Here is a 26,989-nt window from a genome sequence, read left to right on the forward strand (position 1 = left end):
CCTGCACTGCTGGGGTGTGGGGGTGGTGGGAGACATGAGTGGGGGCCTGGTGGAGGGTGACCCTGGTGGCTGGGGTGTGGGGGTGGTGGGAGACATGAGTGGGGGCCTGGTGGAGGGTGCCCCTGGTGGCTGGGGGGTGGGGGGGGGGTGGGTGACATGAGTGGGGGCCTGGTGGAGGCTGCCCCTGGTGGCTGGGGGGTGGGGGTGGTGGGAGACATGAGTGGGGGCCTGGTGGAGGGTGCCCCTGGTGGCTGGGGGGTGGGGGTGGTGGGAGACATGAGTGGGGGCCTGGTGGAGGGTGACCCTGCACTGCTGGGGGGTGGGGGTGGTGGGAGACATGAGTGGGGGCCTGGTGGAGGGTGACCCTGGTGGCTGGGGGGTGGGGGTGGTGGGAGACATGAGTGGGGGCCTGGTGGAGGGTGACCCTGCACTGCTGGGGTGTGGGGGTGGTGGGAGACATGAGTGGGGGCCTGGTGGAGGGTGACCCTGGTGGCTGGGGTGTGGGGGTGGTGGGAGACATGAGTGGGGGCCTGGTGGAGGGTGACCCTGCACTGCTGGGGGGTGGGGGTGGTGGGAGACATGAGTTGGACATGGGTGGGGGCCTGCTGGCAGGTGCCCCACAGTGCTGGGGGGTGGGGGTGGTGGGGGACATGAGTTGGTGTTCATTAGTTCAAGGAGACATGTGCCTTTGCTGGGGGGCATGCCCATGGTGGGTGGGCTGCCTGCGGGACATGACCAGGGATGCAGGGTAGTCCCCTGTGGTGTGGGCTGCCTGCAGGGGCCGTGGAGGGTGTACAGGGTACACCTGGGAGGACCCACACTGTCAAATCACATGTGGAACTTCCCGCGCACCCCTGAAATTCACGCGCCCAGGCTATTCGCGTGTGGAACTTCCCGCGCACCCCTGAAATACACGCGCCCAGGCTATTCGCGTGTGGAACTTCCCGCGCACCCCTGAAATACACGCGCCCAGGCTATTCGCGTGTGGAACTTCCCGCGCACCCCTGAAATACACGCGCCCAGGCTATTCGCGTGTGGAACTTCCCGCGCACCCATTGAAATACACGCGCCCAGGCTATTCGCGTGTGGAACTTCCCGCGCACCCCTGAAATACACGCGCCCAGGCTATTCGCGTGTGGAACTTCCCGCGCACCCCTGAAATACACGCGCCCAGGCTATTCGCGTGTGGAACTTCCCGCGCACCCCTGAAATACACGCGCCCAGGCTATTCGCGTGTGGAACTTCCCGCGCACCCCTGAAATACACGCGCCCCCAGGCTATTCGCGTGTGGAACTTCCTGCGCACCCCTGAAATACACGCGCCCAGGCTATTCGCGTGTGGAACTTCCCGCGCACCCCTGAAATACACGCGCCCAGGCTATTCGCGTGTGGAACTTCCCGCGCACCCCTGAAATACACGCGCCCAGGCTATTCGCGTGTGGAACTTCCCGCGCACCCCTGAAATACACGCGCCCAGGCTATTCGCATGTGGAACTTCCCGCGCACCCCTGAAATACACGCGCCCCCAGGCTATTCGCGTGTGGAACTTCCCGCGCACCCCTGAAATACACGCACCCAGCTATTCGCGTGTGGAACTTCCCGCGCACCCCTGAAATACACGCGCCCAGGCTATTCGCGTGTGGAACTTCCCGCGCACCCCTGAAATACACGCGCCCCCAGGCTATTCGCGTGTGGAACTTCCCGCGCACCCCTGAAATACACGCGCCCCCAGGCTATTCGCGTGTGGAACTTCCCGCGCACCCCTGAAATACACGCGCCCAGGCTATTCGCGTGTGGAACTTCACGCGAACCCCTGTAATACATGTAGCCCGCTACCCCAGGCCCGATCGCGTGAGGAACTTCACGCGAACCCCTGTAATACACGTAGCCCGCTACCCCAGGCCCGATCGCGTGAGGAACTTCACGCGAACCCCTGTAATACACGTAGCCCGCTCCCCCAGGCCCGATCGCGTGTGAAACTTCACGCGAACCCCTGAAATACACGTAGCACGCTCCCCCAGGCCCGATCGCGTGAGGAACTTCACGCGAACCCCTGTAATACACGTTGCCTGCTCCCCCAGGCCCGATCGCGTGTGAAACTTCACGCGAACCCCTGAAATACACGTAGCACGCTCCCCCAGGCCCGATCGCGTGAATAACTTCACGCGAACCCCTGTGATGCACGTACCCTGCTGTAATCGCGTGTTAGACTTCCCGCGCACCCGGTATACACGCACACGTATTTTTTGTCAGCGGGTGTCCGTGTTTGTGGGTACCCCTTTGCACGTCATTTTTCCTGGAGGGCCACAGTATGGGACATTCATCATGGCAGTATATAGGTGCTATTTGTTGGCGCACCTTTTGGCGCACATTTCTTACAGCCGCAGAGACGCTACCGCCTGCTTTCTTGTGGCGGTCGTGTTTGTGCCTGTGCGCTGGTTTGAGCGTGCGCTTTTTTGCCCTATTCTATTCCATGAATACGTGTTGTAGGCGAGCGTGTGGGCGTTCCGCGCACTTGTGCCCTGTACTTCCCCCGTGACGCCCACGTTTTGGCAAGTTGTTCCCCATTCCGAGTGTTACGCCCGTGTTCCGCCTACTTTTGTTGCGTGCGCCGCGCTATGTGCAAATTTCTCTGTGGCCTGTGCGATTTTCGCTGTGACCTGGCGCACGCTGTTAGATGGCCTGTGCGCCAACGTGCGCCGCGCACTTTTTTATCGCACATCCGCTGGTTTTCTCGCGCACGGCCTTCCATGAATCGACGTGCGCTGCTTTTCGTGCGATTTTCGCAATTGCACTGCGATTTTCGCTATTCCACTGCGATTCGCACGTTTTTGCCCACTTGCGCCGCGCTAATTATTCCATGAATCGGCCTGAAAAGCTTTTGGAGCCGTTGCTTAGCAGCGCGCAGTGCTTAGCAGTGCAGACTGTGTTGACGTATGAATGAGCCTTTGGATCGCAGCGTGTTTAAAATGTGGCCCGAGCACAAAATGTACAAGGAGGTGGCGTATATGGCAGGCTGTGAGGCAGAGAACGTGCATCTGTTTTGTCTGCGTACGTACGATACTGAAATCTCATGAACACAGTGAATTAAGCACTAATCCTGGCTTCCGTTTTTAGACTAAATTCAACTTAACCGCCATAAACTCTTGGCACACTTTCTAAGGCAGCCCGGAGAAGATGTAGTGTATTTTCATGAAACTAGTTAAAGGTTAATTAAAATTCCTGTGCCCAAACACATGGGGATTAGCTTCTGCAGCCAATAGGTTGCTTTTGAATAACCTGTTTTGTCTTTTTTGTCTTAGGTACAAGATATCAAAAATGCAGTTGAAAAGATTTATGGTGTGGTGCCAAAAGTGCAGTGCTTCCCATCACAGGAGGTAAGCTTCCCCCTACGCCCCACACACACACAGACATTCTGTCTTCCAAGTAATGAGCTGTTTTCAGTCAGTCCTCCCAAGGCAGCCCATGTGAAGGTTTCTCTTTCTCTGCTCTCCTACTGTGGCATTATGTCTGTAAAATATTCTGGTTTTAAAAGCACCCCGACAAGACTTGGACAGAATCCCAAAGGCCACATCTGAATAGAAGCTTCCTTCTGTCACATGTTTGATGTTTTTAGAACTCCTAGGTAGTTTGCCATATTTAACAGAGCGGATTTGACTGCCATCGGTAAAGGAGAGGCTTTGCATTTGAAATAGAACACCGATTTCAATTGAAAGGAAATCAAAATAAATGTGGGCCTCTGAACACAACACTGCAAAGAAAAATATGTGTACATTATGTAGCTTGTGACATGTGCATAGTGTGAGGGGCAAGGATTGAGACGCGGACACAGGAGATTCATGATTTTGGCCATAAACTTTTATTGGAACACAAAAGTGGTTGGAAAATGCCTCTGTCCCTACTCTAAGAAGTATTTCCCTACCTACCCAAAAACTAAGGGTCTGTCCGATGTCAAGATGTCCAAAGCAAACCGTCCTGTGTCCAAACTACTATTCTGACCCACACATTCTAACAAAATTAACTCTAAGGTGAAAAGGGGTGAAAAGGGTTGTGTCTTTTTGGCCTTCGAGTGGTGTGGAAATATACGAAAAAGGAAATGCGGAACTCCAACACAAAGTTCCAGAAGGAGTTTTTCGTTTCAGAGGGTGGTTCCTTTCCCCTGCATTTCTCTTCACTCGGTTTTATACTTTCAAGAATATCAGTTCGTTAGGTTTTTCTTAATCAACAACACACTTGGAATACAAAACAACTTGGCTGTTAGTCTGTATCTTTGTAGGATGCCTGCTGTACTCTCGTGCCAGGTTGTTTCCCCTGTTGGGTATACTATAACCACTGTTTATACCTGTACAGCACTGTAACCTAAGCTGAAAATATTCTTGTTTCTTTCTGTTCCCTGATACCCCCGGGTCTGGCGCGCATTATAGATAATAATAATAAAAACAAACATACTTTAACTCAGCCTTTTTCCTTCCAGTTCTGCTGCATGGTTACCAGGACTCTCAGCAGATGTATTTCACACACTGTTCAACTTGACCTTTTCTGGTATACTTCCTTATCAGGACTTTCTTATATGATCACCTTTGCAGCTGCCCTCTGCCTGGGATGCTCTCCTGCCAGGGCTTTTCTCATACATATGTTCCTGTGACTTGAATTTGCTTGGTATATTTTCCTGCCAGGGCTTATCTTTTGTGACTTGAATCTGCCTGGTATACGTTCCTTCCAGGGCTTTCCTTGTATGTGCACTGCACACACTTACAAACTTAATAGTCTCTCATATCTACTCTATTTCTCTCGACTCTGCATGATATACTGTCCTGCCAGGGCTTTCCTTATAGGTATGCAACATGCACTCACAAACTTGACAGTCTCTTAAATTTCCGTTCTGTTTTTTAAAGTAATATTCAGTTGCTTGTTCTTTCTCATACACTTAATTCAATGTTATTTGCTTTCAGGGGGATTACCAATATGCCCCAGTTTCCATGCTTACCTTGGGGTGGACTCATTCTCTTGATAGCGTGTATATGCTTTCCTGCAGCAAGCCTGCAGCTCTACAGCGTTCTGTCCCTTCTCGCCGCCTGTGACTTGCAACTTCTGTGCCTTGCGTCGCTCCTGCTCTTCCGTTTGGCGTCTCTCCGGGCTCAGGCGGTGAGGAGGCTGCCTTTCGGCAACTGTGAACGCTCTGAAGCTTCTTGTCTGCTTCTGGCGTCCTCGCAGCATCCCGTTCTTTGCACTCCGCTCCTCTCTGTTCCTTCGGTTAGCCAGTTGGCTCCACAGACCTTGCACCAGCCCTGCAGTCCCTCGGTCGACACAGAGGACTAGGGTTCTCCAGCCATCGTCTGTCAACTGGTCTGCTAGTTTAAATCTCATGGCAACTTGCTTTTCCCTTCAACAATGAGAGTGCAGCTTGTGCTCTTGGCCTCTATTGATCTTCATTACTCTGCAACTCTTCCTTGTCCCAGTACTTTCGCAAAAGGAAGTCAGTTCTTGGGGACTTGTATGAAAATTCCTGAAAAGACGTTTAGAAAGGCAAGCCTGGTTTTGGCGACTTGTGTACAGAGTATGGGAAAGGGTTTTCAATAACCTAGGTGGGTGAGGGAAGGTGTGACTATATGTCATGTCATTAAGGCATGGGGACTGCATGGGCTATCCTCAAAATAAAAAAGGGAATAGCATGTCTCGTCCGATGATGTCGCTTTACTCCCTTGGGGGTTTCCTACCCCATGTGATTCTCCCTCATATTACCGCCCCCAGGGTCAGGTAGCGGCTGCCGTCCCCTGGCCACATGTGGAGAGCTCACCGCTGGGAAAGGAGGGATGACACAATCGGATTCATCACAGTAGGAATTTAAAAAAAGTGAGATCCTCTATCTAGATTTTGTCAGTTTAGTTACACGCACTTGTGTATGTTCGTGAATATGAAAATGGACAAGAGGCTAACAGTGTGAGCTAATCTAAGTCCTTCCTCTAAATTCACTACAGATGAGTGGTTGCATCGGATCACATACTCTCACATTGACCAATGAGCTGCATCTGACAAGAGAATTATTAAAACACAAAAATAAAAAGAGCAATTAAATGTAGCGCTAATGTTGGTGTCATCGGCTCTACACTTGCTCGCATCCATCTACCCTGCCACACAATCCGAATCATCGTGTCCACATAAGAGTGCTTCAAAAGTTATATAACACTTACACTCAAGTTTCTGTACGCTCGGTTTATTATTATAGGCTTTATAACTTTTTTAAATTCACTCTTTATTAAAAGTAAATTAATCATCAAAATGTGATGGTAATAGACTATTTGACAGAGGCATTTAACATATAACTCTAACATCAGTCATTGCATAGCTCAAGAATAACAACAACCCATCTTATGAAGGTATTCTTTGATAATACAATGTGAATGGGAGCCATTCTAAGTCTGTGATGGTGAGTTTTCGGGCAGTATTGCCGTCATACTCTCCATTTCATATATTTCATAGGCCTTATTGATCCATTCCCTGTGTGTCGGGAGGTGCTGCCTCTTCATCATTCTACGAACTCTTGCAGATAAGAATACATTTCTCGCCAGATGGGACAGTTCGATATGCAGATGTCCTGCTTCCTCTAGACCAAAGAGAATTCATATTGGGGGCAGAGGTCTTTCAATGCCATATTTTATCCATGCCAGTATCTCCTACCAGAACACTTGGACTAGCGGACAGTTGCATCAAATATGCCAAAATGTACCTATGTTTCTGCATCCTCTCCAGCACAACGGGCTTCATCCTGGATACATCTTGGCTAGCTTACATGGAGTCAATTGCCATCTCTTGATTAGCCTATAATTATGTATGTTATACTGCATAGCGATTGTAGATGCCCAGACCTTTTTTATAGATAATCGGCCATAAGTCTTCACCTTCTTAAACACCCAAATCTCTGTCCCATAATAACTTTGTGCGAGAGGCACCAGTGTGTTCTCTGGTTAACGAATGACAAAGCTTTAAGAAGAGACCTCTAGAGCTCATATTTTTGTTTAGGACCTGCTCAAATGGTGTTAATGACAGATTTAAGTGCCCCTCACAACTTCAATCCATTAAAACACCTTTTAATTGCAAATTCATATAAGGGGGCGTGGTTCCTACATGCAAGGCCTTATTGAACTCGGTCTTACTTAAAAACATCCCATTCCGCCATGGATGGCCATCTCTCACCAGTCTACACTCATAGTAGGGCTGACATCGGAGTGGTTCAAATATTTTATCTCTAATGTGTAGAGCCCACAGGCAACTGAGGGTGAAGGCCAGGAAGTCGGCACCTCCATATTTTTGGATTTTCTCTGTGGGTGCCAAAACGCGGCACGACTAGAGTGTCCGTATTTTCAATGGCAGCTGTCTAAAAGGTACCACGCCTTAAAACCTATTAACAAATTTAATTTGTTGAAGCATCATCCTCATTCTGGCATGTTACATTTAGGTATATGCCATTCAGTGCCACCCATTCCAATTGATTGAGTTTCCAACTGGGGCAGCGCAAAAGTATTTAAGCTCTTATATGTTGTGTAGTGTCATGAGCCACAATGGGTACATAGTCTTACTTGTTTGAACATAGACATCCGTATGAGGCAGACATTCATTTATTCAAGAGGAACTTCCTACTCATCAACATGAGGCTTTAATATTGGCTGCGCGGGCGCTCAGTATCCGCTTCACCAAAACCCTGAGCCCCTCTGTTTTATCACTGTTTTCAACTTTTCTTGGTTTTGGAAACTGAGCCTTATCCACCATTCCTTGAGTTATTCTTTCTCCAGCTTTAACTTGTTATGCTTTCTTCCCATTATTTTGTATCAATATTTTGATATCTCCTCTATAGTCCGAATCGATTAATCCTGCCAGTACATCTAAGCTGTAGCGCCAGGCTAGGCCTGACTTGGAGTCGAGTCTGATATAGGTACCTGTGGGAGGAATATCAGATATCAATGCTCTATCTCTGGGTTCAATTAATTCCCCTCTACTACTATAGATATCAAATCCTATGGTCTGTCCCATAGCAATAGTAGGACCAGAGGCTTTTACTAAGTTTCTCAAATTTGTGAGGGATCAGAAGTATGTGGCAGACAACTTGGTAAGGGTTTTCACAAGTAGCCATTTTGTTAACTCATAAGGGTATGACAAACTCCTCGCTATCCTTAACCTGAAGAGGATTTCCCTGCATATTAAAATAAAAGTAAAAGAAAACACTCGTAATAAAAGGAATCTGTCCCTCATACTTATACATAAACTTATAAAGGTTGGATATGGCAATTAAAGTTTAAATGAAATAAGTTATACTCAACGCACATCTGTTTACTATGTTTCCTTGTAACCTGGGTTGTATCCCCTTCCAAATGTTCAAAGCAGTTCATTTTTGTAGCCAAGTTCTGCTCATAAAGTTCTTCATACTCCAAAAGTCTCTCACTTGGCATTTGTCAAAGTTTCCACAACAACAAAAAAAGATGGTCGATATCGCAATATCACTTCTCCTTCTTGGAAAACAAATACACAATTCTTCTTGATTCACAACAATGTTTTTGTCAGGATGGTTTTTACCACATTTCATCAAACACAATAGTGGCCGTGCCACTTTATTCCCTTCACAATCTTCCACCACAATGCGGTACTTCAATGTCTTCTTCCTCGTACACTAACCTGCCATAACTACCACTAACAATCCCTTTCCTGGTATACTCGCCTGCCAGGATAAAAACTCTTAACACTACTTCAGGCACTCTGGTGAGGCTTGCTTCACCCTTTTAGACAAGTCTTTAACATTCAACAACATTGAGACACAAAACACATTGGTGCTGTTTGTTCCACTGATTTATTTGCCACATGCAATGCAGGTTATGTTCCTCTCCTCCTTGATGCCCATTAAAAAGACCACTTCTCTCCTGCCACTCTTGATTTCTTAATTTCACATCAAGCACTTTGCATCAATTTCACTTGCCTTTCTTTGGCTAAGGCAATGCTTGTTGGTGTATTGCTTAACTATTGCCTATTCCCCATTCTGGGAATAATGGTGACCATCTTTCTGCAATATTGTTCTCTTGTTACTTTGCCAATGCAGGTTATGTGCTTTCTGAAGGATTGCCCACTCTTTATTTTGGCAATGGTGGTTAGTATTTCTTCAGTATTGCCCCCTCTTTGTTTTGGCAATAATGGTTATAACCTTTCCTTTCTGGCCTTCCTTCAAAGTGAGTATACCGCTAATAAGACTTTCTTGCATTAGCGCAGTATCAAAATGTGTTTTAGCAGTCACTGTTCGACTGCGGAGCGCTCCGTGGTTACCTAATGCAGGCCAACTCAATGGTCTCTACATGCATCCCCTCAAACTACAGCCGCTGCTTCTGTGGGTTCCTGAACGGCTTGACGGCTTCGGTCGTGTTCCCATGGCATGCGCCACTGAGGAAAGGAGCCAGTCTAGCTCCTCATGCACTCCATTGCTCGCCAGCCACCGGGGCAAGGCACAAAATAAGGCGAGCTTCTCTCTCCCATGGGACAGCCTGTCAAAATGCTGCTTCCCGCTGCGCAAACTCTGCACTTCATGCTTTCAACTCTGAAGACTCTCTTAGGACCAAAATCCGCTTCAAAGACAGGAGCGGCTCAGACGTCTTCGTTTCTCCGTTTCTGCTGCTGCAACTGTCAGCTCCTGCTAACGCTCTGTCTTCTTGTTCCAATGACCTGCACCTGAGGGAGCCTTAAATATTCAAAAGTCCCACTCAGGTGTGGGTCATCAGAAGCACTAGACTGCATACTGTAGTTTTTTGCCTCTGAGACCCTCTTCCTTGTCCCAATACTTAGGGCATTGTGGGACTTGAAGTCCCCATTGTTTTGGTTACTTTTATATCCAAGGCCTCCAATTTTACAATAGGCCATGAAGGGTCTCTAGGGAAGTTAGTTAGATGGTTCTCCCAATTCTCCTGACTGGAGTCCTCTCTCATGTGATCCACCCGAAGAACACCACCCCCAGGGCCAGAATCAGGAAGCATCTACCTTTCCCTGGCCACATGGTAAGGGTCCCAGGCCAGGCCAGGGTTCTTGGGATAATCACCTCTGATTCCTCACATACCCTTCCCCTAATGTCACTGGTTTTAACAGCCTCTATTCGGAATCGTGAAAGGAAATCAACATTACCTTGTTCTTTTCTTTTGCGATGGTCAACCGAAAAGCATTAGGGCTGTAAAACTAAAATCCAGCGCATACCTCTAGCATTGGTATTATTTCTTAAACTAAACCACTTAAGGGGAGCATGGTCGGTCACTAGGTGGAATTTCCGACCTGTGAAATAATACTTCAAATAAGTTATAGCCCATTTGATGGCTAGGGCTTTAAATTGCAGAGTGGCATCATTTTTTCTCAGGGAAATAGTTTTCTGCTAATGTTAGAGAATGGGATGTGCTATACCATCATGGACTTGTGACAATACAGCACCAAGACCAGTATGTGATGCATCTGTTTGTAGAACAAAGGGTCTATTGAAGTCTGCTGCCTTCAAGACAGGTTTCCCAGCCTCAACAAAATAACAAATCAAACGGTCTGTGTCAGAATATCGCAAGGTAAAGTTCTCCATCCTGTGTCCAAAATCCTAATCTGTTCATACCGTTCTAAACTCAGGACAATGTGGCCAGGGAATAATGTCTTTTGGTAGTTCTCTTGCAACCTAATTCAGAGTTCCAAGGTAAGGGAAATCCAAAAGGCGTTAAACAAGCAAAGTTCCATAAAGTAAGTTCCAAATTAAAATGTTCTTACCAAGAAAATAGTTGTTTCCACCTTGGTCTCATTGAACTTCTCGAGTTCAACTCCTCTTTTGTTATGCTTCCTTGGCTTTGTTTATGCCATAAACTGAGACTAGGATGATGACTTGTGGATGCCTTTACTAATTTCCAAGGTACTATTTGTTTTCCTTTGTTTCTCGCTTTGGTTCTCTTCTCTTGGGTTCTATTGTTACCAAGTATTGTCTTTTGAAGGGAGCCTCATGGTTATCTTCGCCTACTTGTTTTCTGACATCAACTACTTAAGGAATTTCCCCAGCTTCCTTTAATTGCTGTTACCTGCACCTTTTTACCTTGTTTACTCCCCTGCCAAGTATCCTGTGATTGCAAGCCCAACCGCTGAGATGAGGAAGAGGGGTGTTGATGACTGGTGTCAATGTCCCTGTTATGCTTTAATGTCTGGTGATGTTCTTGAGGTAATAGGGGTTCACTCGCTAGCCCAGGGTTACGTGTGATATCCGCTATGCTTTCTCTGTTTGCCGAAATACTTTTGCCAGGTTTTCCTTTTTGTCATTGGGTTATGGGTGGTCTCCCCGTCTGGCTCGGCAGCCACTGGACTTGGGCAACTCCTTCGCTGCATCGGCCTTTGGTCCATTTAACAATGATCCTGTGGCGGAGACCTCTCTGGTTCTCTCCCAAGGATTCATCGCATCAGCAGTTGGAGTCTTCAACACTGGGCCAGTGTCAGAGACCTCTCAGGCTCTGTGTGCTTCGCCACATCGGCGGTTGCAGCATTCAGCAGCGGTCCAATAGAGGAGACCTCTCTGGTTCTCTCCCCTTCTTCCGTTCTCCTGGTAACCGCAAAATGCTTCCCTGTTCACTCACTTGCGATCCACAGCGTCTTTGCTTTCTATCCAGTCGCTTTACTTCCGCTACTACTACGACCAACCATATCTCGCCCTTACATTTTTATTGTATATTTGCATTTGCCCATTGGAAAAAGACAAGACCGCTGTTTGCAGATCTTTGGTCTGATTGGCCCATCTCTATAAATCCTCCTCATCTCAGTTTGAATAGTGTTATTCTCCATGAGATCTCTTCTGTTATTCTTGTGGTAGTATTATTTACATCCGTAGATGGTGCTACCTTGCCCCGATATCTTGGTTTATGTGGTGTGTTAGTGTTTAGATCAAGGGAAACAACCAGATTTGTATAGTCCTGTCCGGTCTTGCCCAGCTGTGAAGGGTTTCCAAAAATAGAAAAATTGATGAACTCTTTAGATTCTTTACACAGTGTTTTGTCAAAGATGAGTATATATTGCACAACCTGCAGGTTTTTTGTTGACTTTAGGAAAAACTGTCTTAAGCAGAATTTTATCAAAAAATATAAATCCATGTACGGACGCCATGGCCTTGTTTATGACTTGAAATGACGAAGATTTTTTGTAGGGTGTTTTATATTATGTGAAGGCGGCCCCCATAGCAGAAGATTAATAGAAGTATGAGTTTTTATGAAGATTTATCATGTTTGTCTTTTTATCTATATAATACAGTAGACTAAGCTTGCAGGTGAGTACTGTGCCTAATTAGACTCTAAGGGGTGAAAGGTGTTTGAACATTTACGAAAACGTGCCCAAAGAGCCAACACAATAGTATGCAATCAGAATTCCAGTACTGAGGCTGAATATATCCATTTCACCTTAAAAATATGTAGAAACAATGTAATACTGGCGATTCCTGCACACTATTACTTACTAGACACAAAGTGGACCCCAGTGATCTATTAAAACCTTGTCATGATTCCTGCCCCTCATGTCCGCAGCCCTCCAGGTTGTCAGGCTGGGGCCAGGCCACGATCACCTACATGGCCCTCAAGGGCCTCTCCATCCCTCCAAAGGCTCACTTGGAGTCAGACTTGGCGCTTGTGGCACCAGACTCACTCACGCCCATAGGAGAACATTGGGGATTGGACTTCTAGTGCATTGATGGGGACAAGATGGATGTCCCCACATATTCAGAACTGCATGCGAGGTCTAGTCTTTTGGGTGTGGTTCAGCCCAGAGACACCTGGGATACCCAGAGACTATTTAAACCACAGCCAGGCTGAGAAACATGCTTTGCGTTTTCTGCACTTGCAACGTGACACTCACTGTGTTCGGATCGGTCTCCAGTAGGTCTGCATCTTTCTTCTGCGCTCAGCTCCTGCAAGAACACCACTGTTAGGAACAGCCTTACCTTGCGGCGCTTCTGCCCATCATTCATCGCTCCTCAAGGCATAAATTAGTTTTCAAAAATTGATTAACAGATTTTGCTAATTAAAATTTATTTGAATAGCAAATGAACCTATTTGATTAGCAATTTTGTACTAATATTAATTTCACCAGAATTAGTTGTACCCCAAGATATAGAATTTGCAAGAATGCAGAAATGATTTCTATGTACCTCTGAAGTTTAACATCAGTGCAATGTCTGTAAAATGTAAAGGTTCGCTGCATGAATGGCCAAACAAATAAAGCTCTAAAAACCTTTTTCAGTTCAAGGATGTTTGGCTGGGTGATGCAGTCAGTGTTGCAGCACAGTGCTGTGTCCTTCATATTTTTAACAAGACATCAATTAAAGACTCAATAGTGTGTGCATGTGCAATTTTTTATTTTATGATATCAAGTTACATGTATAACCCTAGTTTCTTCCTGTGGTACTACTGGGCCAACCATAATCTACATGGAACTGTGTGGGTGAAAGCAGGGGCACACATTTTCTGTTGGTGGTATTTGCCTTTTTTAAAGGCAGCAGAAGGGGATGATACGCCCCTTATCTGTAGGGCTGAGGCCACTGACATTGCCTATGGAGAAAATTCAAATTTCTGTTCTTGCCAGCACTTGGTGGGTCAAATGATTTGTCCAGGATCACATGCTTTGGTTAAGCAGTGAAGCCAGAATTGCCAGCAATTTAACTTACCTGCCACAATCCTCCAAGCTCTAATTAGTACACATTTGTTTTGGGTTAAACAAGAGCCACAATGGTCTAGTTTATTTATAAAGTACACCGAAAGCAACCTCCTTGGAGTACTTGCACCACCCAAACAAACCGAACCCTACACATCTCCAAATGCAAAACCATGTTTGATCTCATGGATGAACTCCGCTTTAAAAAGAACTAGCTAGCTTTGAGTCACTTTCTGTGCAAATCTTGTGTTTAAGGTATCTAACTTACACATTGTGGGACTCTTGACAGCTTTAATGCTAAATGATCTCCCGTTATTTTTAGAATAAGAAGTTGGGCTAGACTTTGCTTACCTCTCATGCCTGTTGTCATCAAGTCACAGTGGGAAGGTCCTCTCTGCCTAATCTTCCTCTACACTGCAGACCAATTCCTACAAGATGAGCAAAAAGCATTACCTACCCACAACAATGCACACTCACTCTGGGGGTGCCTCGAGAATCGACATGGCCCCTCAGCACCCGCTATGGAGTGAACATTATATTTCTCCCACCCGAACAAATGCCAGCGCAGCCACTTGCTAACACCTAGCCCATCAATCGGGGACAGAGTTGGGGCCTTTCGCCTTTACAAACAAGAGGCCTCGAGCCTCTGGGGGCATGGGGTCCAGCTACTGCCCCCATGTTTCCTGTCCGCAAAGCACAGCAAAAAAAGTCACCATTTTTGTTCTGGGGCTTTTAATATGCGCTTTGCAGTGCTCGCATTAAGGTTATGGCCAGTGTAAAGCTTCCTACTGGCTCTGGCTGCCTGTCTCGTGATCAATTGGGCAGCTAAGCTCCATGCACCACTGCAGGCTGCTCGGACTGGCCTATAGGGCAATAGGCCCATGGCTTAACCAAAAACGCAAAATGCTTGTGTGGGCCCATTTTTTGGGTCAAAGCGGGCCACCTTTATTGCCAATGTGGGCCAGTTTGATAAGTTACTGGACTAAATTATGTGACTAATTGTTTTGACCAATGTTGCTGAATATTCTTGTACAATTTGCATCAAATTTTTATCAAAAACGTCCCCCTTGGGTTATTCAAACAGCGTCACAGGAATTAATTCCCATTGGTTTGCAACTTTGGAGCACTTTTCGTTGGTGCGCGAGACAACTTTATGCCTCAGTCCGACCCTGCCCCACTGTTTCCACCATCAGCAGTGGGGGGTCCGGGAGCACACATCTTCACCCAGGACTGATGCTGCTTACTGTGGGTGCTGGGTGTAGAGTGGCACACTTGCCAACCCTACAGATTTAGGCAGTAGGCTACTGCTTTTTAAGCAGTCCTACCAGACTACAGATTTCAGTGACAGATTCTACTGCTTTTTACAGTGGTAAGTAATTAATGTGACTCCAAGGCAAGCTCCAGGATAAAGCATGCAACAGATTAGTATGTCTGTACAGTGGACTGGTAGGTGATTACTTTGATTTGGCTCAGACGAATCCACTGACCTCACCTGACAGCTACTTGACTCTGTTCTGCACTCTTGCCGGGACAACCCTTAGGTAACCACCAGTGAAGTCAAGTGGCAGAGTGTACCATCACACAGTATCTGCATCTCAAACCAAGGGGGGTATCAGTCACCATGTCATTCAGTGTTCAACTTGTAATAAATATGTTACTGCCTGGGCTGCTGCTACAGAGCAGTGGCAAACGTCGCCTCCCAGCTCTGTGTAATTTACACCTTCTGTAAAGTTAGGTCATTGAATTTGGTGCTAAGATACCATTCAGAATTATACATTTTTAACATTTGAACATCTTTCCATATTGTGCTGTTTGATGGGTTGTGTATTAGGCAAAGGTTACACCAACAAACTAAGGCTCACTTGTGGCACAGACTTTTTGTTTTATTCTCGACTGCTTTATCCATTTCACAACAGCACAGCGTGTAAAGCTCACTAATGTGCAAAGTCATCTCTCAGCACCAAGTCCTTCAATATTGGCGAGCCCTTCACCTCTGCCTGTGCAAGTGTCCCTAAATCTCAGTCTCCGCCAGCAGGAGACTTGGGCTGGAGAAAACATGATCATGTCTGACCAATGGCCTTAAATGGAAGCTATAGAGCAGGGGTCTGCAACCTTTGGCTCTCAAGATGTTTTGGACTGCAACACCCATCGATCCTAACTTGCATTATCAATGCTGAGTGATCGTTGGAGTTGTAGTCCGAAACATGTGGATAGCCCCAGGTTGCAGACCCATGCTATAGAGGTTGCACCCCGTGTAGAATACTAGGCCCTGCTGGCTTGCCTTGTAGGCATGTGCTTAATTTGCCCCTTCATCTTGGTGGCCCCTTCTGGTGCTGAAGGGGCCCCTGAGGGACCCTCAGATGTGGAAACAAGGCACAATCACCACACACGAACTGATACGCCAGACACGAGGTTGTATTCCCAAAATCTAGGGTTTATTGCAAAACAAATACTCCCAGTTGGCCAAATGGTCTCACGCCCCGCGACGTGTGTCTAACAGACCTCGGGGGACGCAAGAGAAAGAAAATTGTACATCAGTTACATATATACAAAAGGAGCATCTTACAATCAGTAATGACACATTTGATGCTGCCCCTAATTCATTCCCTTTGAATTGGAGGCGATGATTGACCATTGTGACGAATATGACACCTTAGGCCACCATATTTAGTAACAGTTTGCAATCTCAAATTTACAGACACTATTCTTTATTTGAGAGAACACAGCGCTTCTGTTTTCATGGACAAGCTGCGCGTAGGGGACTAGCACATTCCAGGCCTCACTATCTCCTGGTTTCGATTCATGCTCTAGAGGTCAGCTTGCTCTCTGGGCCTCACAGTGCTCACAGAGAAGGGGGGCTGTAAAGAAGAACATAATTCAAACCCTTTAATATTCGTTTTGTACATTGCTATTCTTTCTAGGAGACTCGCTGGCATACGTATACTGATTAAAATGTCTTGCTCCCTGCCTTCAAGGACATGTGAGGGAGGGAATCGGCATTTCTGTCTGGCTCTCCAGTGTAATGTTTCAACATGTCTTTTAGCCTTGGACCATTGAAGCGAAATAATATCTACAGCAAAGCAGTTTTACATGCGGCAAAGTGGCAACATTAGAGAGAGCAGAGAGAAAACAAAATGGCGATTCTGATCATCTTAAAATGGCCGCACTCTAGTTGAGCTACTATCTACGTAATAACTAATGAGCATATATTCTTAACACTTTAAATGAGGCGGTTGGTCTTCGGCCAACCAATTATCATGCATTTCTTACCGCTTTAGGGGTGTTTAGTTTTTTTAGACTGACAAGCCCTCCTCTTGGCCGTATGCCAAATGCCTCATCCATACATTGCATCCTCCCCCGACCAAGTGTTTTGACTGGATTCGGAATCTGATTCAAACTCTGACTCATATACACTCTCAGATTCCGCCTTTTCATCATTGATATTGATCGTCATGAATTCTTTAATTGTTTTGGGTTCATTATTATTGTGGATATTTAGTGTAGTCATAGGTTTTTGTTCTACCATTTGGACACACTCCTCACTAATTTCTGTGAATACTATAGGGAGACAGTGTATGCAACAGCAACATGTCATGAATATTCCCAGGATTGCTACTAAGATTGCGAATAGCTTCCATCCCCAAGACCGTAACACTTCCCAGAACCAGGAGCTTATGTTTAATTCCCAACCACTCTCAGGAGGGTGAAGGTCGGAGCTTAATACATGCAATTTTCTTATTGCTTCGAAAATAGTGGGGGAGGAGTCACTTACAAATACGCAACATACTGATCCCACGATTTTGCATACACCGCCGCGATCAACTAAGATTATATCAAGAGCCATTCTGTTTTGCAGTGACATCAATCTAATTCCCTTTTCCTCAAGAGTCATATTATATAATATTTTGGTGGTTCCATTTATTGTTTCTTCCAATATTCTAGACAGTCGTCTTATGCTATAAGAGTTTATCGCCTGGCCCCAAAATGGTATGAATGATTTTGCTATGTCTTCTGCAATCAACCCTCCTTCAACATTCTGGCGAGGTCGTGACCTTGTTAATTTGGCTATGTCTGCTGTTTCCGAAAGAAACACCCCAGGAAACAGCCTAAATAACACGTGCCTCCCTAGGTAACCAAGGATATGCTTTTTCTCCACATATAAAGTACACAGGATCTCCAACATATATTGGTTCCACTTCTTTATCAAGGAATGCTATGTTCCTGCATCTAGTAAATGTCCCTACCTGGAAGGGACCCTTTTTCTTTAAACAAAATGGAACAGAATTCACTGTATATGAAGGGGGTTCTGCATCCTTATTCCCCTCTGGGCTCATGTGGAACATGATCACAGAAGATTTATAAGGTACAGACAATCTATCCTGTGGCATTATTGCTGGTGTAATTAATTGTGTTCTATGGAATATAGAGCAACCCACCGTTTCATAATCACTTCTTCTAACTCATTCATGTTTGTCTTGTCTAATTGACCGGTTTCACTTTCGTTCCATTTCCCATAATATAGGGCACTCAGAGAAGCGTAACATGCAGAAGTCAATGGCAGGGGCTGTACATACCATCCTATTCCCTTAGCACCATGCTGGGGCAAGTGGGCACAAACCCAACAGTTGTTCTTTCTTAGTATTGAGTGTGTCATGTTCATTATCAATAACAATGTGTTGTTCCCGTATCCTTCCCTATGTCTCTCTTCCATTGGGGACAAGGTATAGGAAATCACATGAACTGGGCATTCCGTCGTGGATATGTTCACAATAGGCAACAGTACCTCAAGGGGGTGCATTTCTTCTAGGTACCATAATACTGATATGGTCAATATTCGGGCTAATATACTCATTATACACATTATCGTTAAACCCAGCATACAATTCTTTCGACCATGTCCCTTTTTCACCTTTCTATGTACTGCGTTTAACTCGCTATCAACATTGGTGCAGGTGGGGGCATTTGCTGGTTCTGACATTTCTTTTCTTGTCCTTCTTCTACTGTGCTCGTCGTGAATATCTCTTGATGATGCGCTTCTTAGGATGTTAAAGAGTTTGATAAATGTCTACAGTCTCTTGATGCCAGTTCTTACCAGCCTGGATTGCTTACTCGTTTGGCAAGATCTCCATGCATTCACACATTGCTCTAGAGTTTCAGAGCAGTTGCCTTTGTATCATGTGTGCCCCGCTTGTTCGCTCGGGTTCCGGACACATGGATTTAGCACCGAGGAGTTGCGTTTGTTGAGCTGTCTGGCTTGCACAACTCTCACGCCATTCTCCTCTAGGCTTCCGGTTCCTACTTCATCCGAGAATAGTAAACAGAGGCAATAAAATCACAAAAAGATGAAGATGTGATCACTCCTTTTTTCTGCTCCGCAGGTTATACCGATTTGCTCCCGGTATCATGTGGTCGACAAATAGTGCGGATGCACTTCCGGTCTCAAGCTTGGAGTCAGCTTGGGGCACAATGGCAGATGAGTGCCCAGGCGACGATGCAGGCTGCGGCGCAACAGAAGATGGTGGGCGCCACAGAGGTATACGCTTGATATCGGCCAGCAGTGATGCAGAATCTGCTGGACAACGTTGGGGCACTCTTTGCCCTTCCTCTTTTATGGCAATCTCACCAGGCTTTGTTTCAGGATCAGGCAGTTTCTGTGGCAGAGAACTGGCAATTGCATTTTTCGTTTCTGGAACCGCTGCTGTCTCTTTCTGGTCTTTGTCCCGATCAGTCGAAGTGTCAAATGGCGGTGGGACTTTCTTGGCGTGCGTGGCGTGGATCCACGCGTTCCGCCCATCCACGCGTATCGCTGTCTGCGTGGTCAAAAGGATTTGGTAGGGCCCATGCCACCTGGGTGCCAGTGATGTTTTCCGCTCATAATTTCTAATCGGTTCCTGGCTCCAATGCATGTCCTGGGCCAGTGTACTGCACCGGTAATGCCTCCTGCACCTGCTGATGAATCAAACGCAGTTTTTTACTAACAGATTACAGTAAATGCTGAGTACAGGGTATTCTACCTCTCATTCTTTTCGGCTGGGGTGCACACCACACATTTGCCGGTCTCCCCGTTATGATTTCGTATGGGGAGAGCCCAGGTCTGGCTGGCTTGCACTGATGTTCGCATACACAGTAACACTATTGGCAATGCATCTACCCAATTTAGCTTGCTGCCTGCACAAATCTTACTTATTTTGGATTTCAGGATGCCGTTATGACATCAATAAGTCCGGCACTCATGGGATGCCTGGAGCAATGGAATCGCTTAACGATTTGGAGACCTGCACAAATCTGCAATATTACTGCACCTATATGACACGGGGCAGACCGAAGCGAGAGAAATACTCTTTTAGCATTACTTTCGCCGTGCTCATGGCTGTGCAGTCTTTCAATGGATACGCTTCCACCCATTTGCTGAATGCACATATGATCACCAGAACATACTTCAGGTTTTGGCATCTCTCCATTTCTATGAAGTCAAAGTGGATCACTTCGAATGGCATAGAGGGAGGTCTGAAACTTCCTGTTGGAGTCACCGTTCCCTTCCCCACATTGTGCTGTAGGCACGTTATGCAGTTCTGTACTAGCCTTTCAGCATTCTTTTTTATGAGAGGATTTTCCCAGACTGTGGCTAAATGTTGGACTATTTTCTTCCCACAGATGTGGGTGGGACTGTGAGCCATTGTAACCATCGCATTTACATAAGCATTCGGCAACATCCAATTCCCGCTCTCCTTGTCCACCCAACAACCCTCCAAGTCCAGTTCTGCAGAGCCCTTGGCCCATCCGTGTATTTCGTCGGCAGTAGCTTCCGCCTGCATCTCTCTAACAGTTACAATTCCGTTTTCTATCATACAGGGTACTTCCTCTGATTGTACTTTTGTATTCAAATCAGTGGCAGTTTGTTTTAGCAATTCTGTCTGCAAATGTGTTTCCTTCTCCCACTTTGCATGTCACCTTTTTATGCGCCTCACATTTCACTATCTCCAGGTGCTTTGGACACGTAAGTGCAGACAGTAATCGTACAATCGTACAGTCAAAGGGCCATGTTGAATTCTAGCCCCATGTGATGTTAGGAAACCTCTCTCGGCCCACAGTCGGCCGAAGTTATGAACCACGTTAAAGGCATACTGGCTATCAGTGTAGATATTTACGCTCAAAGTTCTCTGAAATTTCACAAACCCTTGTTAAGGCAATTATCTCTGCCTCTTGAGCAGAATTGTATGGGATTATTTTACTCTCCACGATGCTTTTTAACGTGGTGATAATGTATGCGGCGGTTGATGTGCCGTCAGGCGCCATCTTGAAGGGGCACGACTCACCTGATTAGTCAATTTGTCTTTTCAAGACACAATTCGTCCGTATACTGACGCAACCAATGACGTTCCTGTGCATGTACAGCCAGTGAAGAGAGCTGCTGTGTACTCTGAACTGGTGGCCAACTAGCAGTTGCTGCCATTGCCATTTTATAAACATAATGATGTACAAATTGGCATTACAATGCTGGTATCCGGGGAACCTTACTCTAGTCTGGGCTTAATGTGCCTAGCTTGCCACTGTTGAAAGTGGCATGACCATGTTTCATTAATTGCATTACTTTGGAAATGACGTTGCCGTATGGCATTAGCATGATGGTACTCGGATAAAAAGAGCTGAACTTTGGCATGCTTCAGTGGTGCCAGCAATGTATGTTTTGTATTATCCTGTGATGTCATTGTTATGGGAATTAATATTTTTGAAACTTCAAAAATGATAATCCTACATTGGTCACTGAATGTTGGCAAGTATGGAGTGGCTGAGAATAATATTTCGCCCGCCCGAACGGGAGGGAGAAATATTATTGCCAGCTACTGTCTCCAGCACCCGTTGTAATAACACAGCCTGCTGCTCGTAGGCAGCAGGCTTCGTTATTACAGCGGCTGCTGGGTGTTGAACAGTGGCTGGCAATAATATTTCTCCCACCCGTTCGGGCTGGAGAAATATTATTCTCAGCCACTTGCTAACACCAGCACCTGCAGTAATAACCCAGCCTGCTGCTCGTAGAAGACCTTTTGAAAGGCCTTCTACGAGCAGCAGGCTGCGTTATTATGGCGGGTGCTGGTTTTCCACAGCTACAGCTAATAAAAAAAAGATTGGTTAATAAAGAAAATGGTGCGTTGAGTCTGCCTCTGTGCACTGCGTGCACTGCAGGCGAGGCAGAAGCACCCGGGCTGGGCTAAAAACATTGTATAAATGTTATTAGCCCAGCCCGGATGCGGCGTCATTACGTCGTGAGAGGAGGATCTCAGCCCTCCTCTCACACTCTGGCTTCCGACGAAGAGGTAAGGTGGAGAGGTGCTAGGGGAGGTGCGGGTGGGGGAGCCGGGCCCTTTTGAGGCAAATCTTTTCAGTGCTGCTGGGCCTGGGTGTAAGTTGCTGACAATAATATTTCTCCCGCCCATTCGGGCAGGAGAAATATAATTCTCAGCCACTTGCTAACACCCAGCACCCACTGTAATAACGCAGCTTGTTGCTCGTAGAAGCCTTCTTCTACGAGCAGCAGGCTGCATTATTACGTCGGGTGCTGCGTGTTAGAAAGTGGCTGGCAATAATATTTCTCCCGCCCGTTCGGGGTGGGAGAAATATTATTCTCAGCCACTTGCTAACACCCAGCACCCGCCGTAATAACGCAGCCTGCTGCTCGTAGAAGGCTTCTTCTATGAGCAGCAGGCTGTGTTATTACGGCGGGTACCAGTTATATACTGTATACTGTATAATGTAATAACGCAGCCTGCTGCTCGTAGAAGGCCTCTTCTACAAGCAGCAGGCTGTTATTACGTCGGGTGCTGGTTGTTGGCAAGTGGCTGAGAATTATATTTCTCCCGCCCGAATGGGCGGGAGAAATATTATTGTTAGCCACTGTCTAACACCCAGCACCCGACGTAATAATGCAGCCTGCTGCTCGTAGAAGAGCCCTTCTACAAGCAGCAGGCTGCGTTATTACAGTGGATGCTGGGTGTTAGCAAGTGGCTGAGAATTGGGCGGGAGAAATATTATTGTCAGCAACTTACACCCAGGCCCAGCAGCACCGAAAAGATTTGCCTCAAAAGGGCCCGGCTCCCCCACCCAAACCTCCCCTAGCACCTCTCCACCTTACCTCTTCGTCAGAAGCCAGAGTGCGAGAGGAGGGCTGAGATCCTCCTCTCACGACATAATGACGCCGCATCCGGGCTGGGCTAATAACATTGATACAATGTTTTTAGCCCAGCCCGGGTGCTTCTGCCTCGCCTGCAGTGCACGCTGTGCACAGAGGCAGACTTAACGCACCATTTTCTTTATTAGCCAATCTTTTTTTAATTAGCTGTAGCTGTGGAAATCCTCTCGCAGTTAGTGCGACATGATTGTGTAAATACACAGCAAAACAGCAGTATCGTATCGCAAATTGCGATACCGCTTATTTTATGCCTTGCTCCTTCTGTTCTGCGGGCATCTTCGGATGTATCATTCCCATCCCGGCACGCCGCTTCCTAAGGAAAAGGGAAAAGAACAGAAAAAAGGCATTAGGAAGCATTCTGCAAATCTTAGCTTATTTTTAAATACTGTACGAGCTTCAAACGCTTACCTGAATCCAGCCACTCTGGGGGAACTCTGTCTCCGGAACTTCTCATCCATCTGCAAAAGGGAAAAGACACTCCAGGTTAGCGTGGAAACATCTAGAGGCGCCGCATACCGCGCTTACCCATCGCATTTGTTCTTCATAACAGGCATCCACGCTGAAAACGTTCGCGCACCTAAAAGACACAGAAAAAGAGCTCAGTTCAATGCAAATACGAAAGGGGTGCATCGCGCATCGTGCTCTAACTCCCCTTCAGCGCTACTCATCTCAGCAGCATGCCGCCATCCCCGTACGCCGGCCATCATCTAAGGAAGGAAAGGAACGAAGTTGGAGAACTGTTCAAAAGACTCATTATATTTACCTGTCGGACTCTTGCCAGTGAAGTAACTAGGCAGCAACGAGCCTGCATCAGTCAAAGTGCCCCTTCGCTGAAAGCAGGACGGAGAGCACACTATCTAAGAAAATAAGGTGAGCTGTGGATCAAAGGGAAGGGTTGGACCCCTGGGAAGAAGGGTTCAAGCTGACAGAGACAAGAGGGAGTTAAACTCTACCAATCCTGTGTTTCAGGCCCAGTCTCCAGTCGAATAGCCTCCAGGGAAGGGTCCGAGGTCTTAAGAGGTCAGAACAGGCTGAGTGACGTCCCCGTGGTTACCAGGTGAGAGTTACAAACCTATAATAAAACTCTGGTAATTTCTTCCATCTTGTAAAAATCAAAAGAATGTTGTTGGAAAAAGAAATTCCAGTCCTTGTTCTAAAATCGCAATAGCCCTATAAGGTGACATGGACCATTTTTATTCTGGTAAATTACTTACTTGGAGTTTAGAGATTATACAAGTTCTTTGAGGGTAACAATGAGGCCAAATACCATAGGTCTGGTGCAGTTATAGGGTAAAGTAAGGCAAGTTGTCCTTTTACTCTACAGGTGCTGCATAAGGTCAGCAGCTGGAGAGGCCCTCATGCAGAGTTACAGCCCAGATTACAAGATCCACCAGGCCAGAAAGAGTTGGTTCAAGAGAGCACGTAGTCTGCCTCTAGAAAATGAAACTTGAATGTAAAGCGGCGTGGTGGTCTCAGAACTCAACGACTCCTGGACCCATGGACCCATAAAGATGAAATGAACTACCTGTTCAGGGCCCCTGTCCCTAGGTGCTGTATCTGATGAAATCCGCCCAGTAACAGCATGGGCTCAGGTGGCTGTAGGTTTTAGATCGAGCTAGCCACAGTCTGGGACAGCAAGAAACCATCACACAACTGGGTCAACAGAAGATTACCAAGCACACCCTGAGAAGTGAGCTGAGTCAAAGCAGCAGCAAGCCACTTGGAGCACCAGGCCATGAAGACACCCTAACCTAAAGCACTTGGGCCAGAAAGATTTGCCATGGAGGCAGCACTGCAGACCAGGAAACGTACCACTGAGGACAGAGTCGAGCCAGCCAGGAGGATGGATGGGAGTTGAGGAAATCCCAAGATGCAATACCGCCCTCAGAGGAGGAGTTTTGAGCAAGAACAAAGGAGCCAGGGTCCAGCCAGCATAGAAACACCTGGGTCCTCCGCCTTCCAGGAGTTCATGCACTTAATCTGAGAAACACACAGGGTCTCTCACTGAGGAAATGTTCCCACGGTGCCTGACCTAAACCAGCCCTCCGAACTCATTAGAGAGGAGTACACAAAGGTTTTGGCGACCTTCCAATCTGACTAATGCTAAAAACTACTGTACACACAGGCCTACCATCACTGAATGTATATTGGGAAGTCTAGTTTATTTTAAAACAGTTTACACCAGCTTAAACTAAAACAAAGTGTACTTGTGTAGCTTCAGGGTAAACCTACCTGGGTACAACAGCCATTTTGGGCATTGGCTGTAGTCCACATAGACAAAAGGATGGCCCAAAGCAACATGACCAGGAGATGGGCTTAAAAAATAATGCATTACTACTAGAATGGCTAACATATAGGTGGGTTGGGCTACTAAATACAGTAATTGTAAACTACACCCCCGGTGTAGCCAAAGCTAAACCGCATCTTCCACAAGCCCACTCAACAACACACCTGGATGGTGACGGGTGTCCCCCTGCGATCAAAATGGAGTACTTAAAAAGCACCTCACCACTGCTAGCACCAGAAAAAGGGGGACTTCAGCAGAAGCCACAGTGGGTACAAAAGACATTTTGAAAAACAGCCAGTAGAAGGTGTAGGGGAACCCAGGAAGGTGGGGAGCTAGAACCCTGAAAACCGATGTTTGCTTTAACAATTGACATGTACTATCAAGACATTCCTTTAGCACATGGTGCCGGTGATGAATATGTGGATATGCATACTATGGTATACATCACAAAAGGCATTCTAGCAGCGTTCTGTTAGGCAACAACTGAAAACTGCGATTTCATCCTGAAACCCTTTGTCTTAAAGGAGGCAAGGAAATTGAGTTCTCCCACGTTCCATTGCAGCGACCAGTAGAAATTTTAAATTCAAATACCTATATATACATAAATATATTCACTGTAAAAACGCTGTTACTGGGACATTATTATTACAAGTAAAACCGGAAAACCTCAAATTTGACATTTACATTAAGCTAAGCAAGCATAACTCACGCCACCACCGTGCACTGCTAACACGAACACTCAGGACATCAAAGATTACATCATAAATGTCATTGATGACATCACATATCTGGGCCACTTGTTTTTGTTTACTGACATGATTAGGCTAGTGTATTGTTTGTACTGTCAATGAGAATTCATTCGCAAAAGTCTAAAAGGTGCTATATACTACACATCAACCTTTTTTTATATGTTCTTAAAGTACTTTTTTTAGGGTTTGGTCTCAGCTCATGGAGCACATACGTGCGGCAATAAGCAGGCCTCAAACACATAATTTATTTGTGTACGTGAAGATAAAATTTAATGTTATTAACATGTTTTGGTGATGCGCGTTCTTTCTTACTTTAGTGTCTTTGTATGCATTGTGAGTCTTAATGTGTATTGTTTGTAGTAGCAAAACTGTGTAGTAAGTCTTGAACTATTAGCTATTTATTACATGTTTAACATTACTCAAAACTCTGATAAAGTAGCATGCATTATTTTAGTATCCAAAAATACAAGATTAGAAATATTGTAATTCTATGGTGCATTGCCTATGTTTATATACGATTAGGTTCCTGTAGTAACAGCACTCCAATATAATGTTTGGTTTAGATGAGTACATACATTCTTTAATAGATTAAGCAGTTCATGATAGGTCTCCTGATCACCCTTTACATCCTGTTACCAACATTATAAACACAACCCCTTATACAGACTTTTCATCAAAATTAATTTCATATGTTATGTCATCAGTGACATTTGTGATGTTATCTTTGTCCTGGGTGTTAGTTTTAACGGTGCACGAGTTATGGTTTCTTAGCTTACCATTGGTGAATTTCTGAGGTTTTTCAGTTTTACTTGAAACCCTTGAACGTTTTTTTTATTTTTTATTTCATGGGTTTTTACCAGTGCATTGCAATTTCCTACAATCATACTTACCCCAATATAGCAACATTTCTGTCCAATTTACAGTCTCACCTTAAAAACTCTGCCATTTTCAACCTTCTAGCATCATTTTTAACACTTCTATACACTTTTCGCAACTTTTTCCACTGTGTTTGCGTCAGTCGACGTTCACGAACATCTGACGTCATCGCTTACTTTCCGGACAGTCCCACGTGACCGCGCGTGATGTGTCTGCG

General features: G+C 46.0%; 1 protein-coding gene across 2 annotated transcripts in view; it reads left to right on the forward strand.

Moving 5' to 3' along the window:
- Window positions 1-26,989, forward strand: part of RNASET2 (ribonuclease T2) — a 522,081-nt gene that overhangs the window by 481,847 nt on the left and 13,245 nt on the right. For both annotated transcript variants that reach the window (XM_069607702.1, XM_069607703.1), the window contains one exon: window positions 3,302-3,376. In XM_069607702.1, coding sequence (XP_069463803.1) covers window positions 3,302-3,376 — 75 coding nt within the window. The remainder of the gene's footprint in view (window positions 1-3,301; window positions 3,377-26,989) is intronic.

This window comes from Ambystoma mexicanum, chromosome 4q, assembly GCF_040938575.1.
Source record: "Ambystoma mexicanum isolate Mex_15411 chromosome 4q, UKY_AmexF1_1, whole genome shotgun sequence".
In the NCBI taxonomy this organism is placed as follows: Eukaryota; Metazoa; Chordata; class Amphibia; order Caudata; family Ambystomatidae; genus Ambystoma; species Ambystoma mexicanum.